At 37.6% G+C, this 16,298-nt stretch overlaps 2 protein-coding genes across 4 annotated transcripts in view; one reads left to right on the top strand and one right to left on the bottom strand.

Annotated features, from left to right (window-relative positions):
- LOC101853513 (puromycin-sensitive aminopeptidase) overlaps positions 1-681 on the top strand; it is a 28,414-nt gene extending 27,733 nt beyond the window's left edge. For all 3 annotated transcript variants that reach the window (XM_013090286.2, XM_013090287.2, XM_035973403.1), the window contains exon 22: positions 393-681. In XM_013090286.2, the coding sequence (XP_012945740.1) occupies positions 393-527 (135 nt within the window). In that variant the 3' untranslated portion in view covers positions 528-681. The remainder of the gene's footprint in view (positions 1-392) is intronic.
- A 6,804-nt stretch (positions 682-7,485) lies between these two features.
- Positions 7,486-16,298, bottom strand: part of LOC101853278 (dynein heavy chain 7, axonemal) — a gene marked incomplete in the record, with an annotated part of 106,541 nt that continues 97,728 nt past the window's right edge. Inside the window, 7 exon segments of the mRNA XM_035973404.1 lie at positions 7,486-9,395; positions 10,055-10,158; positions 10,826-10,905; positions 11,955-12,205; positions 12,758-12,857; positions 13,323-13,453; positions 15,469-15,474. Coding sequence (XP_035829297.1) covers positions 9,189-9,395; positions 10,055-10,158; positions 10,826-10,905; positions 11,955-12,205; positions 12,758-12,857; positions 13,323-13,453; positions 15,469-15,474 — 879 coding nt within the window.

The raw sequence follows: 16,298 nt of genomic DNA, 5'->3' as shown, positions 1-16,298 counted from the left end.
CACTTCATCCCTTATGTTGTCATTCTGTTTCCCTGCTTCCTGTGTGTGTTTAGAAGGCATCACCGGTGGGTTCTATTTCTTTCTTTTGCTCTATTTCTTCTGACCATCTGTCTTACTTTTTCTGATCACTAAATGACCATTATTGTGTCGATTCGCTTCTCTTTACTCAAACAAACTGTTCCTGCTTCCTGGCTCTCGTGTAACTTGGTGTTTTGGATAAAACTGCACATCATTGTGTCAACTCGACTAAAATTAAAATGTAATGAAAATCTAAGGTCTGTTGTTGGCTCCGTCATCATTTATGCCAATCATACAAGACAGACGAAACTAAAGCTCTTACCATTCAAACTGCAACTGTTTCATGAGATTGCCCATAACTTTTGCCTCAACAGAAATTCTTCAAGTCCCACAAGGCCAAAGCAGCAGAACGTGCCATACAACAGGGGCTGGAACACATCTCCTCTAACGTGGCCTTCCTACGGAAACAAGGGTCGTCTATCTTGGAATTTTTGAAGACTGAAGCTTAGATTTGTGTAGCTTAAATTTAGGTGTGACTAGGAGGCATATGTCGGTATATTAATATTATGTTGAAAAGCAAATCAAATCAATTTTAACTCTTTCAGCCCCAGCCATTTTTGTGCACCCCCTAACCCCAATCGCAGCCAGTGCAGCAGTATTTCAGAAAAAGAGAAATGCATTCTAAAAAGTCATGTAGTATCTTTGTAATGAGGTTTAGATAATAACATATGACATTATTTAAAGATAAATGAACAGATATTATGAAAATTAAAGTTTAATTAGGTTCGCTTATTTAGAAAAAATGCGCAAATTCGGTAGTCCCCGAAACTGAGAATATATGCTCTTTGGGACGGTGGGAGGTACAAGTGCTGCTGAAAATTTCCGCGCATGGAGCTGGAAGGGTTAAGATGAATAATAAACTGTGACAGCTTGCAGGAACAGGAGGGCCTAGTAGTTTGAGAAAATCACCAATTTGTTGCAGAAGAGTCATAACACGAGGAGTTTACAATTAACATTTCGGACTAAGTAGAGTCTTTGCCAGAGATGTCAAATGGAAGCTTAATGTATTTCGGCTTTCCCACCATCTTTTTGTGGTTTTCTCTACTTTGATGAGACACTTTTTGTCATTTTTAGAATTTCAGTAATCTGAGATGTTTCAGCTTTTTTGCATAATTGTTAATGCCCTGCTTTATTTCCCTGATGTTAAAGGCTTAGTTCAAGATACACTCCAATTTGCTGAATTTGCATGAAAGTGTTACTTACCATGTATATTTTTGTTGGAGGACTAACCAAGTGGTTTGCTTTTTTGTACAGAATGTTAATATACTGGATTATAAGAGTTATCTTTTCTTTTCTAGATTCCATATTGTAGAACTTGTTTATAGCGATATCGCATATCTGTGAGGCATCGTAGTGAAATCAGGTGCTTGTTCAAAAAATGAAATCAAAGATATCAGCATATTTCTGGCTGTTGGGCAATTTTTTTCTTTTCTTTTCTTTTTTTGGCCCAACCCCTTTTATGCCCATTTAAAAACACATTTCTGTGTGGATTTTACTGAAATATGTTGATCAAAGGCACGGAAAATGTAAATTTATAGTTTCCGAGGACTCTCGATCTTTGAAAGTCACCACACTTTTGCGGCCATTTTCTTACTAATTTTACCTCTGAAACTGGGCGACCTCTACCTTCTGTAATTGTGAATTTCTCAACGTCCATTCAAGATAGATGGGTAATTTTTAAATTAAAAGTAAGACAAATGAACAAGCTTTAACATAATACCACCACTCCACTTGCCCTAAAATAAACGGGCGCATGATTCCACCACGTGATGACACATGCTTCCAGGATATCCACAATGTATAAACTATTTGATAAGAAAAGTCCTAGAAATGTACAAGCACACGAACTGTGATACCTGATGTTTATTAATTCTACACATGGAGATCAGATAATGGCTGTTACATAGACACTGAGAGAGAATTCAGCTCGAAAGATAATTTTTATGTGGCTTTGTATTTTAACTCTGTGCTCCCTAACCACGTGCAGATGTAAATTATTGACATTGTTTCCTCGAGTTATGGCCATTATAACACCGGTGGCTAACAAATTTACCCAAGCACCTAGCTTTCCGTGCACCGGTGAACAAGACCACTTCATGTTTGAAGCATGTATTTATTGGCCTATCAAAACAGCTGCACGGGGGCTCTCATGGCCTAGAGGTTAAAGTGGTGGCCTCTCATTCAAAGGCCCCGGGTTAGAATCCAGGTAGCAACTGAAAAATGTTCTGCTCTAAAATTGTCTCCTTTTACCTCCTTTCCTTCTCTCTAGCAATGTTCTGTCGTCTGCTTTCGTCTCCTCTTTCTGTAGCCACCATGTAACCTCCTTTGCCCCCTCCTCTGGGCTCCTGACTTTTTCTGCAGCCTTTTTACTGCTACATCTTGGCTCCTTCTTACTGCTGTCTTCCAGCCACCCCCCTGATCTTCTGGTAGGAAAGATCTACACCTAGCCTTCTCGGACAAGGGCAAAAAATCTCAGAGGGCTTGTGTGCAAATTGCGCTCGTTTGAAGATCCCTTTGTGGTCTAAAATCGATAAGAGTAGGCTTCGGCCGCCACCTGGGCAAAATTCAAAATTTCCTACCCACTGAAAAAAGTTTAATGTGTCCCGCGTGCTATGACCTTATGCAGTTGCGAGCGCCGTAAAAATACTGACCAAAATCCCCCTCCCCCCAAAAACAGCTGCACTACAAAAAAATTGAGAAAAGGCGGGGGAGGAGGAGAGGGGGGGGGGGGGAGGGGGGGGATTATTTGATGTGTCTTGAATAAATAAGCAGTAAACAATCAGACTGGAGATGGTTCCTATTGTAACATGGATAAGAACATTTCATTTTTGTAACTAACTTTTGTGTGCTTCTTTGCTTTTCCTTGTTGTGTTCTGTTCTCATCTATTTGGTATTTTTTGGAATGCATCCTGTCATTTGAAATAGTCACATGAATGTTTTATTGATTTGTGTCTTAATGTTTGCAGGGTACTTTTGTATTCTGGTCTGTCAGGGCTATTTCCTTTCAACATGATGTTTGCTCCTCTCTACTTCAAATTATCTAAATTGTGTTGATGGGGATGTAAAAACACATACATTAAAAAAATTTAATCTCTGCTTCCAGAAGCCTTTTGTGGTGTTATGGCGGTTGCCTTATGCTTGAGAGGTTGAGCTAGTGGTGTAATATTGTTTTTTTCCATTTTTTTCCTCTCTAGATGGAAAATTATGTACGTTGTGAACACATTGAACTAGGTCCTGAACCGGCAGAATGAATAGAAAGGGGATAAGAATAAGTTTGAACAGGTTAAGGGTCTTCAATTTTCTGAATGACTGACATGAAACTATCTCTTGATGACATTTTCAGTATCAACATTTCCACCAAGAAAACTTCCTCAAGTCGTACTCTCCGTTATTTTTTATTTTTTGAAAATGTTTAATTTTTAGGTGTTGGGTTTACAATAATGGGGATTTTCCAAAAGTTTAATTTCGGAAGGATTTGTCTTTTGACCAAAAGTAGTGCTTGTGAGAAATTTTTACCATATAACACAAAGAAAAAGATTTTTCTCGGCTATAAATTTATCCACTTGTGTGTCTGTCTAAGCTTTATGAATTAAAAACCACTGAAAGTCCCCTCAGTGGTATTTTTTAAGGAGATAATGTAAATGATACTCCAAGCAATGTTTGAAGATGTTGTACGAAAGGTAAGTAAGTAGTCTGATTGACATTGTCACATCATTTTGCAGGACTGAGACCCTGTCTGTCACCCCCCCCCCCCCCCCCCCCCCCCGTGGCAACCTGTTGGGACTGAGGATTTGAAAAGTCAATTTTATTAGCTTAGTTAACCCCGTTTGGCACTAGGAAATCGTTCAAAGGTGTCCACCGGCTGTTCATAAATATGTCCTGTTGTCTCAGGAGTATCTCCCCTTAAAATTTTTGAGGTTCCAAGTTATTTGAAATATGTTATTGAACAAAACCACTTGACTCTTTTATTTGAATGGCAGGTTTTTTTAACCTGAAAATGTAAATCACAATATTTTGAATTTTTTTTTTTTTGGGATGCTTTTTATTCCAAAAAATATCACAGGGTTTGTTGAATATTGTGGTGTTTCATGTTTGATTTCTGCAGAATATTGAAAAACCAACAGGAAATTGATGTCACCATTTTTCTCCCATGCATATCTTTTGTTACAATTTTTTACTGAACCAACAAATTTTAAAAAGTACATAGGTAACTAGAGATTTTTCAAAAAGAATAGAGGAGATCGTGTATATTGGCCAGCTGGCTTTACTAAATGCTGACTGCAAGTGACGACCACGAACATGATTATGATTTTTTTTTTCTGGAAAAAACCAAGATAGCGTTATTACCAAGACGTTATCAGGAGCAGACATCTTTTGTTTACATCCGAGTTTTACCATAGAATGTGTGTGTATGTGTGAGTTTGTGTGTGTCTGGACTGAAAACATTAACAACAACTGGGATTGTTTGTGTGTGTGGAAGTGTCTGCGTGTCTTTACATAACAAAGTAATGTGTTGCAGGACTTGGGTAATGTACTTGAGAAATGATGTATTGATGACAGTATTCCTATGCAAATTTTTTGGAGGAAGACGATATGGGACTCGTTGGGTCCTCTTGTCTACTGTGATGCTAGTTTTCATAATAAGGAATTCTTTCTGTTCTTGACAGATTTATTCAATTAATTTGTTCAATGGTTTTCCTTTGTGGATCCAACATTTTGAAGCTGTAAGGAAGTAAAAAAATAGGGGTATTAAAAAAAAGAGTTTCCTGCTAATTAGTACCCAATGTTCAAATTTGAGCTTAAAGTGTGGAGTTTGCTGATAAGTTTGCATCAAGTATGCAAGTCTGCTTATAAACATTTCTAGCAGCGAGGTAAAAATCAGAGCCTGCATCCAATTCATCTCCATCCTCTTTAAGTCTTTGCATAACATGAGTAAAACATCTCATCTTACTTAGGTGGTTGTTGACAAACTTGCTCGATTGATATATAATTCATCAATATAGAATCAATCTTGCGGCAAGATATGAACCAACTTCTCACTAATGACCACTCAAGTACTTTCATTCTTCTAGAAGTTCCAAGTTTTTAGTCCACTGCATTAACAGAGCACACAGTGATCTGACGTCAAACAGGAAGTTACCCTGTCAACATGAGTGGGTAATGTATGAAAACTAGTACTGTGAGAGGCAGATAAGGAGAACTAGATTGTCTGAAGTTTGTGATGTGTAACTATATTATGTTGCAGAGTGGTTGAAAATCATAAAAAATGCCGGCATATATGAAATGCAAGAAATATGCTGAAAACGAGTACCAATTTGTGAGATAATATGTATAGATCTAAATATTTCCATATCACACTACCATCTTTTTAAATATGAACATCCCCCCCAAAAATTGATTTGTACGTAACTCTACTTTTCTGGTTAAGATAAATGGCTGACAAACTATTTTTAAGTCATACAGGGTCAGGCTGAAAATTCACACTCGTTATCTGTTGTTTTGGGCCCCAGCAAGAAGCAAGGATATCCAAAATGATAGACATCGTTTAGTTAATACAAGTCTTGTGTGAGATCTGTGTTGAAAAGAGCACTTTTCGAAAAGTTGATTGTTATGCGAGTAAATTTCAGTGGCCGATTTGTACGTTATTTGTTGATTTGTTATATTCTTTTGCTACCTTTTCTTTAATAAAATGTTATTTTCATTTGCTTGTTATATTTGTTTGTGCTTGTGTTGTTTTTGCCTGGCAATGTTAATTTTTTCTGACTATGGCATGTTTGTTCTGATGACCGTTCTTCTTTGCCGATATAGCCAGCGCCTGTGGTGTAGTGAGGTGCTTAGCCGTGGCATGCAGGAGACCCATGTTTGAATCCTGAGTGGGGAAAATTTTTATCAAGTAGGCCTACCTCAGTCTTTCTGCTGGGCCGTTGCATCCCTGTCACTGTCAGTCCTGGTTAGCTATAGCTGGCAGGGTGGAAGCCTGCCTCCTAAATGATCTACACTGTGTTGATGGGAACATAAGAATAAAAAAAATACTGTTAAAACACCCCCCCCCCAAAAAAAAAAAATTTTTTTTTTAAAATTTGAAAATGTTTCATGGTGCAGTGGAATCAGGGGCTCGTTAATTTTTAGGCAAGTGGAGCTTTTGGTATCATCTTAAAGCTTGTTCATTTGACTTGTTTTCAAAGAAAAACAAATCCATCTATATTCAATACAAGCCAAGATATTTACGATGGAAGGAGGTGGGGGCGCCTGTTTTTTTTGTTTTTTTAATTAGTAGACGGTTTTACGGCGCTTGCTACTGCATAAGGTCATATGAGTTTCAGAGGTAAAATTAGCGAGAAAATGGCCACCAAAGTTTGGTAACTTCAATAGCTTGAGAGCCTTTGAAAGCTGAAAAATAACATATTTTGTGCCTTTAATCAACATTTTTCAGTAAAATCCACACAGAAATGTGTTTTTAAATTGATGTTAAAGGAGTTAAGCCGAAAAACGAAAATTCAATAAAAATTGCCTCGCCAGCGGAAAAATGCCAGCTTCTTCAATTTCATGATTTTGACGAGCGCCTGAATTCACCACGCTGCCTCATAAATAAATTTAATAGGTTTACAGATCCCTTGACCCATTCATCAAGCAGGCCTCTCCTGTAAATTTTGGAAGGTGTTGATTATGGTGTCAATATATGGAACTTGAATTGAGTCAACTCAGGCTGGGTATATTTCCTTCATCAACGGGTGGGTGTGTTAGCTACTGCTCAGCCAGTATGGTCTGATGCGACTTCTTTTCATTGATGGACTTTTCAGTTTACTGTGTTACTGTGTCTTCGTCAATACTTGTAGCAGGGGCAACTAAACCAAGGTAAGGGATTAGTAAGTTGGTTAAAGTTAGTTTCAAGTCTTTTACTGAGATCCGTAAAAGGTTTTCTTTTCATAAATTGAACATAAACATATTATAAACACTGTATGTTCTTGCCATTACTTTCGCCTCTGCTGATAATCTTGCTCAGCATATGGTTCAGATTTATTTCATTATAGAGAACCAAACTGGCATCTGGTTTAACGGTCAAGCTCTTCACCGTCGCACACAGGAGACCCAAGTTTGATTCCCGAGTGGGGATAATTTTTATCGAGTACCTAAGTACTAAGTCTTTGTTGTATCCTTTTCAGCATGGATTAGTCTTGACAGGCTGGGTCGGAACCCGTCTCCTATATGATTATGTTGAGGGGGGTGTAAAAAAACAACATTGAGAGAAGCAGGATCTCGTCTAGACACTACTGCTCTGTTCTTTGGTCCAAGTCCTTGTCTGGCTAAGGAATAGTCAGGTCCATTTCTGCGTAAACACTGTGAGTTTTTTTCCAATAGGAGGTATACACATTTAGTGACAAAACACAAGACATTAAGAGGCTCAAAAAGGTTCTTTAGTGAAATACTTTATTTGAAAATGACCAATATAAAACTCACTCTATTTTTTTTGTTTTGCATGTGAAAGTTACTCAAGGCTGCGATTTTTCATCAGCCTTTGAATCTTGACAGGACCAGCAACAAGAGTACATTCTGCACTGATTTTAGTTCCCTTCTTACACACAAAATGGGATGAAACAGTATATGACGAACATAATTAGGGAACTCGGCATAACGATAGTAAAGAAACCATTATTGGAAAGCTGCTTAACAGCATGATTTCATTTCTGTTACCTCCCAATTATGCACATTAGCTCTACAAAAACTACAAAAACATAAACAGTCTGCCCCTATAGAAGGTTATTAAAAAAATGAAGAATAATTGGTTCCTTCCCTGTCGGTCGAGGTACAAAAGTTTTGTAGCCATTATAAAATATGACAGCAAGACTGGACGGAAGGGGTAGTCGCAACAATGAAACAAAGCAAAATAAAATATCACAGACCACTTCAAACATATCACTCGCTTTGTAAAATAAACCTGAAATTTTGTGAACATGTATTATATAATAATAACAAAGAGGCACATAGTTTGTGATGTCTGTCTTGCTCCGAGAGGAACGTCCAACATAAAGTGAAACATGATCAAAGTACAGCAATAGTATATTTAGTATATCATCTGTACGATATTTTAACTCTCTTTCTTAAAACACTTGTGGAGTGCTTACAAGACAGCAAGACACCAAGCAAGTCAAGATTTGTATATAAACATTTTACACATCCTGAATAGGAAAAAACTCTGAAATATTCAGCAGTGACAAAAGCATGGAAGTCAGATTATCAAACAACAAAAGTATATGATATAGTACATATCAAGGTTAATGCACTCGTCTTTTCTAACATTTTTATCATATTCTCATATCTCTGAAAAGTAACCTTCATATAATACTGACAATATTTGTCTCATTTAAAAGTCATTTAAAACTTATTGGCTGATTTTCAAAATAAATAATCCAGATGCAGGAAGCTAAGCTCTTAAAAGAACATCAACTGACACAAAAGAGGTCTTTTAAAAATGGGGCAACACCACAGTTGAAGTAAAATCAACTTTGCAACTGAAAAAAGTAATAGGTTATTTCAAGCAATAGCATTTCCTAAAACTACAAGGTTTCCTTTGATTTGCTATTAAAGCTAAAATTCTAATGTGACAGTCAAATTAAAAACAAGCATTGTAAAGACTGTCAAAATAGACAAAATGTGAGACATAGCCATTCAATTCGGCATGCAAGAATACGAGAGAAAAAAAAGGAAATACATTACATAGTGTATGTACATCAATAAATTAATGTATTGTAAGATTAGTATGTGATTGCTTCATTTATGAGTACATGGAATGTTTCACATGGCTTTGGACGAAAAAAACAACCTTTTTCCTCCACAAATTTAAAAAAAAAAAAAGTAAATTTACTGGCATGAAAATGTGATGACAATAGTTTTCAAAAAGAAAGATAACAATACATTCATCCTAATAATACTTTTACAGATGGCTGGTACAAAAAAAGGTTAAATAAACTCTCTCGAACAGAAAAACAAATTTGTCAAATCACTAAAACAAAACCTTGGAAATGCACCAAAGCACGACATGAGGACCATACTGTCCTGTCCTAGTTAAAGGACAAAATTGTCCTGTCCAGTTGTCGTCCTCTAGTTGTCCTCTAGTCATCGAGCTGGCAGAGCAGGGCCACCCCACGGCGCACCCAGTGTTGCTGTGGCCGGTCGGACGGAATCATCATACCGATGACAAAGTTGGTGGAGTGACCGGTGGTGGACAGCGTGCCACGCCTCTCGCTGGTCTTGTACACCGGACACTTGTAGGCTGAGCTCTCTGGGATGTCTGACCGCTTGCACGGTTTGAGCCACATCTGAAGACGGAGGACAAAGTAGTCTATTATTATTATTCAACAATTGGAATTTGAACTTGACAAAATATTTCTTGAAGGTGCCACTAGTAGGCTCAACTTCTTTACTTTCCCTCTCTTGTTTCTGTCTGTCTGTCTGTCTGTCTGACTTTTTCCCAGCACTAAATGACCATTATTGTGTCTATGTCCTCTTTATTCAAGCAGAACAAACAAACAAAAATTCCTCTTTTCAACCAACAACCACAGGTTAAGAAACTGCAATAAATTATTTTTTTCTCCAAATTTTGGGCTTGGAACATCTGAACAGCTGTCTGGCTGAGGATATGATTCACATCTCTGAGCTGATCTCTATGCTGAAACTGAAATGTGTTCTGACCATTTCACTTGATGAATGGATGTTGTGCCATGGTTCGTTGGATGTGGTAGGGGAAAAAAAACTTACTGTGGGCATGGTTAGATGGATGTTGTAGGGGAAAAAGAACGTACCGTTGGCACGGTTAGATGAATGATGTAGGGGAAAAAGAACGTACTGTTGGCATGGTTAGATGGATGATGTTGGGGAAAAAGAACGTACTGTTGGCATGGTTAGATGGATGATGTTGGGGAAAAAGAATGTACCGTTGGCATGGTTAGATAGATGATGTAGGGGAAAAAGAACGTACCGTTGGCATGGAGTCAAACAATTCCTTGGGGTTGGACTCGTTCAATTTCTTCGTCTTCCGGTCCCACCTGGCACCATCCACAAACAGGCCGTAAACGTAGACACCTGGACCAACAAGACATTGCAATATTATTTCACTTTTTCAATGTGAGGATTATTAATAAAACTGATATATTTCACTTCCATGAGTGTGAGGATTACTAATTAAAAAAAACTGATGTTGTCAGCTTCCTGAGTGTGAGGATAACTGCAAAAACTGACATTATCAGTTTTTTGCATGTGAGGATAACTAATAAATCTTATGTTATCAGCTTCTTGAGTGTGAGGATAACTAAAAAATCTGATGTTATCAGTTTTTTACAGTAAGGATTACTAATAAATCTGATGTTATCAGTTTTTTACAGTAAGGATTACTAATAAATCTGATGTTATCAGTTTTTTAGAGTAAGGATTACTAATAAGTCTGATGTTATCAGTTTTTCAGAGTAAGGATTACTAATAAATCTGATGTTATCAGTTTCCTGCATGTGAGGATACCTAATAATAATAATGTATTTCACTCTCATGAGTGTGAGGAGAACTAAAAAAAACTGATGTTCTAATTGAGTGTGAGGATTACTAATAAAGCTGATGTTATCAGCTTCTTGAGTGTGAGGATAACTAAAAAAACTGATGTTATCAGTTTCTTGCATGTGAGGATAACTACTACTACTAATAAAGTATTTCACTCTCGTGAGTGAGAGAAGAACTAAAAAAACTGAGGTTATCGTACCATCCTGAGGAGCCTCGTCATACTCCTTGTCCTCGAGGACTTCATAGTCATAACCCAACAAGTCAATGGGAATAGTGAACCTGGAGACAGAAGATATGCATCAGCAATTGATGAGATAAGAAATAATAAGATAAGTTAAGATAAGATAAGGTAAGGTAAGGTAAGGTAAGGTAAGGTAAGGTAAGGTAAGGTAAGATAAGGTAAGGTAAGGTAAGGTAAGATAAGGTAAGGTAAGGTAAGTTAAGATAAGATAAGATGAAATAAAGTAAGGTTAGACAAGGTGAGGTAAGGTATGGTTAGGTAAGGTAAGGTAAGGCTAGGTAAGGTAAGGTGAGGTGAGGTGAGATGTGGTAAGGTATGGTAAGATAAGATAAGACAGGATAAGATTTGAGAAGATCAACTTTATTGATCCACATGGGAAATTTTGGATGGATATAGCAGAACATCAACACACAAAGGTTTAGCATATACACAGATATGTAGTCATTACATTAATTGATTAATTAAGCCACAGTGTTTGTCTTTTTATATATACTGGTTTACTCTGGTATGTGCTCTTTTATCAGAACGTCCTTGTTGGTACAACATTGCCGGTGCATGTGTATTAGTGTATTTGAAAGAATTGTTGTTCGATTGAATGAACAATTCAGTATGCCCGAAACATGTCATTGTGTAAGCTGTGAAGATTTTATTATAATGTGAAGCACCTAGAGCCACGAGGGAGTGGGCGTCACAAAAGTAAATTTTATTACTATCATCATTAATTAATTAATTTAGTTCTTTTTCCCCAATTATTTTTATTATTATTATGAGTCCAAAGGGTCAAGTGAAAAACATGTTGAGTCCAATTAATCTTACCATGACTTAGTCTATTCTAAACCTTTCTTTCTTTTTTCAAAATACAGTTTGTGAATCACTTACTTGGTTTTCACTTGAATAATTTCATAGAGGTATTTTACAGGTACTGTAGAAAGTAAAGGGCTAGCGCCCTGATTTTAAAAAAAAAGGCCTTTTCCAGATCTTTTTTCACTTGACCCCTTCATTTATAACTCATCATTATCACACATGATTATAAGTTACTGTTATACACATTAATAAACCAAACCAATTTAGGTAAACGACCACTCACTTCCTGGCATAGTTCTGTTGGGCTCCTGTCAAGAAGGCCTGGGTGAAAAAGAAGCCGGAAATCCAAAAATTTGGAGGCGGTCCAACATCGTACCAATCCTGTAGGAACTTGAGTCTGGCAATAAAGTCGTTGACATAGCTTCCCAGAGGTTTCAGAGATGGGTAGGAGCGCTTCATCCACATGCCGGGGATCTTGCCCTTAAGAATGCTCAGCACGACCTCCTCAAGGTCAGCCGACATAACCACAAGACCCTGGGGGGAGGAAGAAAATTAATGTTGAGATAAGTTTTTTAATTTGAGGTCAGTTTTTGAATAGGGCTGGGCAGGGGAAGAGGGATAGGTAGAATAGAGATTGGAAATCATACACAAGGCATGAGATCGATCATTTGATGGTTCAAGAATAATCAGCAGTAAAAATGACTTAACCCTTTCAAGACACATTCCCGATAAAAGGGCCTCATGAGAATAGCTGAGTCATGTTTTATGCTGCATCATATAGGTTATGTCCTGAAATAGTTAAACATAGTAGTAACAATTTGGCAGCAGCCAAAAATGTAGGAGAGCTGGTATGTCACTACCAATATGTGATTAGGCTGTTTACCGTCACAGGCAGTAGACGGTAATTCGACTCCCTAGCAGGGATTTTTAAAAAAGTTTTTGAGTTTCTTCATCTGTCAGATGGGTAATCATATCCCTCTTATAGATAAAAGGAAACAATAAAGAAAAGTTGGGGGGTTGGGGAAAAATCCAAACAAAATCTAAAGTCCCTTGAAGAACACAAATGAGAGACAGGAAGGACGTTACCTTGATGGCTTTCTTGATGTTGGCCAGACTGGTGCGGACGGTGCCCAGCAGTCGGTTGAAGCGGACCATCTCCTGAACCAGGACAGTGTTCATGCTCTGACTGTTGACCAGGAGGGAAAACACAATGCGAGGCATTTGTGCAAACAAGATAATGATAATACTACTAATAACAATAATAATAATAATAATAGTAATAATAATAATAACAATAATATTAACAACAACAATACTACTAATACTACTAATATTAAAACTAATGATAATAAAGATAATAATAATAAGATTGATAGAAATAATAATAGTAATAATGATGATTATAACAAAAATAATAATAATAATAATAATAATAATATAATAATAATTCTAAAAATACTGATAATAACAATAATAATAATAATGATAACGATAATAATGATAATGATGATGATAATAATAATAATAATAATAATAATAATAATAATAAAAATAATAAAAAATAACAATGACAATAACACTACTACTACTACTACTACTACTACTACTACTAGTACTACTACTACTCCTACTACTACTACTAATAAGTTACCTGTAGGAGGTTGGGTACTTCCTCAGTGCAGCATCGGTGTCAAAGTTGGGTGGCAGTTTGCTCAGAATGTCAGTCGCTACATCATCCACAATGTCGTCCGTTGACTTTCCGCCACCACTAGATGCCCTTGCCTGAGAAAATGATGTTTGATGTCGTAATGAAAATGGATGGTTGATTACAACCAATTTGAGACCATTAATGCACACATTTCTGTCCTCCTCCCCCCCCCCCCCCCCCCCCCCCAGAAAACACAAAAACACCTTCCATTGTTTTCCCATGCTTTTTGTCCCCCCCCCCCCCCCCCCTGCTACTATCTACAATGCACCCTGTTTTCCCAAAATAGTATGTTTGAAAAGAAAGATCGCCCGTTGGACTCAACAGCTGATTCAGAGAAGCACAACATGTTGATTTTAGTCAATCCAAATCCTTCCAGCTCTCTAGCAAGAACACTGTTAGTGTGCAGTGTGTTAAATGGGGGGGGGGGGGTAGTCTCTCTTTCTCTTAAAATTGCCTCTCATAGGGGACAGAGCAGCGCTGTAAGAATACAGAAAAGGCTCTCGTAATATTATGATTAAACCATGGAGACTGAGGAGAGTCATAATAATCTTTAGAAACAGCTAGTTGCTTCTGAAAAAAAACCCCAATCAAAACAACCAGGCAGTGTAGAGGAAAAATATTATAATTTATATGCAGAGGAGGAAGAAAACTGAATAAGCTACATGTCCAGCACAGACTTCACTGAATAACTCAGCCTTCTTATCTCCAGATTATTTCAGAAAATTTTGGGGTTTTTTTTGGGTATGTTTTAGTACGCAATTTACGGCACTTGCAACATAATTAAGTCATATATAAGTGCCATCAGAATATCTAAACACACTTCTCAGAGAAAGGATATGTTGTTTTTGGTAGGACCTTTACATCACAACAGCTTATTTATAGTTATTTGAAGGAGATCAGTAAGGGAAAAAGATGGGTTGAGAGAGTGTGTGGAGGGGGGAGTCATTCCAAATGCAGTCTTAGAAGTTTTATTTCTATAGTTTTCTTGTAGGAGATGAGTAAATCCGATCTTTAAAAAAGTCTAAATTTAAATATAACGCACACACCATTATGACTACTCAGGAAAGTCATTGATGCAGTTGCTCGCTATTTCTGATGATTCCACTGAGGAGCGACTACATATTCCCAACCTAAGTCAGTGAGCCACATCTAATTTCTTTCTGTATCTACATGGCGTCAAAAAACTGCTAAAAAATAGTAGCAAAAAACAAATAGAAAAAGTATAACTTTAAACAGAGTTTGTTTTTCTGTAATGCTTTTTCGCATGGACAATTAAAATCTATGAACCAATTAAATAACACAAACACCCAAACAAACGAGTGAAGCTACCAGTCTCAGGTTTTTCCATTTGTGCCAAATTGATGCTTTTCATACACCCCCCCAAAAAAAACAACAACAATAACCCCAAAACAACCCTGAATAAACAACCCAAACAGAAACTAAACATCCCCTCCTCTCCTCTCCCAGAACCAACATAAAAACCCCACTGGTATTATTTATTAAGCAAAAACCAAAACTGTCAAACTCCATTCTGAATATAGGCATCACACGACACAGCATCAACACACGTTAAGGATAATTTTCACCACGATTACAGGCTATACATATATATGGGTAGGTTACAGGATACCACATAAACAACACAGCAACATGCAAGGATGAACAAAAAGCCTTCCATAACTATAATGATAACAACAGAAATAATAATTGCATTTATATAGCGCATAATCTAAGCTTCACAGCAAGCTCTATGCGCTTTCCAATTCATCATCATCATCATCGTCATCTTCATCATCATCATCATCGTCATCTTCATCATCATCAAGAAAAAACAGAGCAAGAACTAAAGAAGAATAGCAGGAGAACCATTGACATGGCCATGCCAAAGACAGATGAGGAAACAGCACAATAATTAATTCATATCAATACTTAAATTCCCAACACACATTATGTATAAAGTAGCCTCTGTATAATCTCCTGGATTTAAAAAAAAAAAAAAAGTAAAACCCTGCTGCATACTTTCTACACAAATCTGAGTCATTCGGGCTACAAAAGCAATGTGGCAACGCATACAGACTGAAGCGCTTACCCTTTTCTGTGGAGGAGAGAGAGTTCAAACCCAGTGCAAGCGGCACGCCAGCGAGGATAAGCAGCACCGTCGCCAGTGGTGGTGAGCACAAGGATGATGGTGAAGGTGGTGGCGAAGGTGGTTGTGGTAGCAGTGACGAAGGCATTAAAAATCATAAGAAAAGCACGTGCAACAGCGAGCTACAATTAAATGTTACAGCACACATCAATAAAATCGAACTCATGCTTCACAAATGAAGAAAGAGGTCTATATTAATTGTTTTCACGTGCAAGGCTAGATGAGCCAAAGTCCACTCAAACGTTTCTTTGAAGAGGGTGGGGATTATTCTAATTAAAGCAGTGGAAGAAAAAATGTGTTTATGAAGTGTGAGTGTGTGTGTGCATGTGTGAGTGTCTGTGCGCCGGCGTGCGTGTGTGCGTGCGGGCATGTGTGCCTGTGTGTTAATGTGTTTGTGAAGTAGGTTTGAGTGTCTGTGTGTGTGTGTGTGCACGCGTGCATGTATGTATGAGTGGGTATGTGTGTGTGTTAGAGAGAGAGAAAGAGAGAGGGGGGCATAAGTTGGGGTGGGGTTGGAGGTTTGGGTGGGAGGTGAACTCGTGTGAGTGAAACATTGGCTACTGCAATACAAAGCATCAGCGCGCACACACACACACGGGCAAACACATTGTTGTATTATTGTATGAGACTGGTCCACAGGGTTAAACATGGCAGTCTCTTAGAAGCTTTCTACAGGAGGAGAGGGGGAGAGAGAAAGAGAAAGAGAGTGAGAGAGAGAAAGAGTGAGAGAGAGAAAGAGAAAGAGAGAGAGAAAGAGAGAGAGAGAGAGAGAG

The sequence above is a fragment of the Aplysia californica genome, unplaced genomic scaffold (assembly GCF_000002075.1).
Source record: "Aplysia californica isolate F4 #8 unplaced genomic scaffold, AplCal3.0 scaffold01203, whole genome shotgun sequence".
NCBI lineage: Eukaryota > Metazoa > Mollusca > Gastropoda > Aplysiida > Aplysiidae > Aplysia > Aplysia californica.
This window is presented reverse-complemented; position numbering and strand designations above follow the sequence as displayed.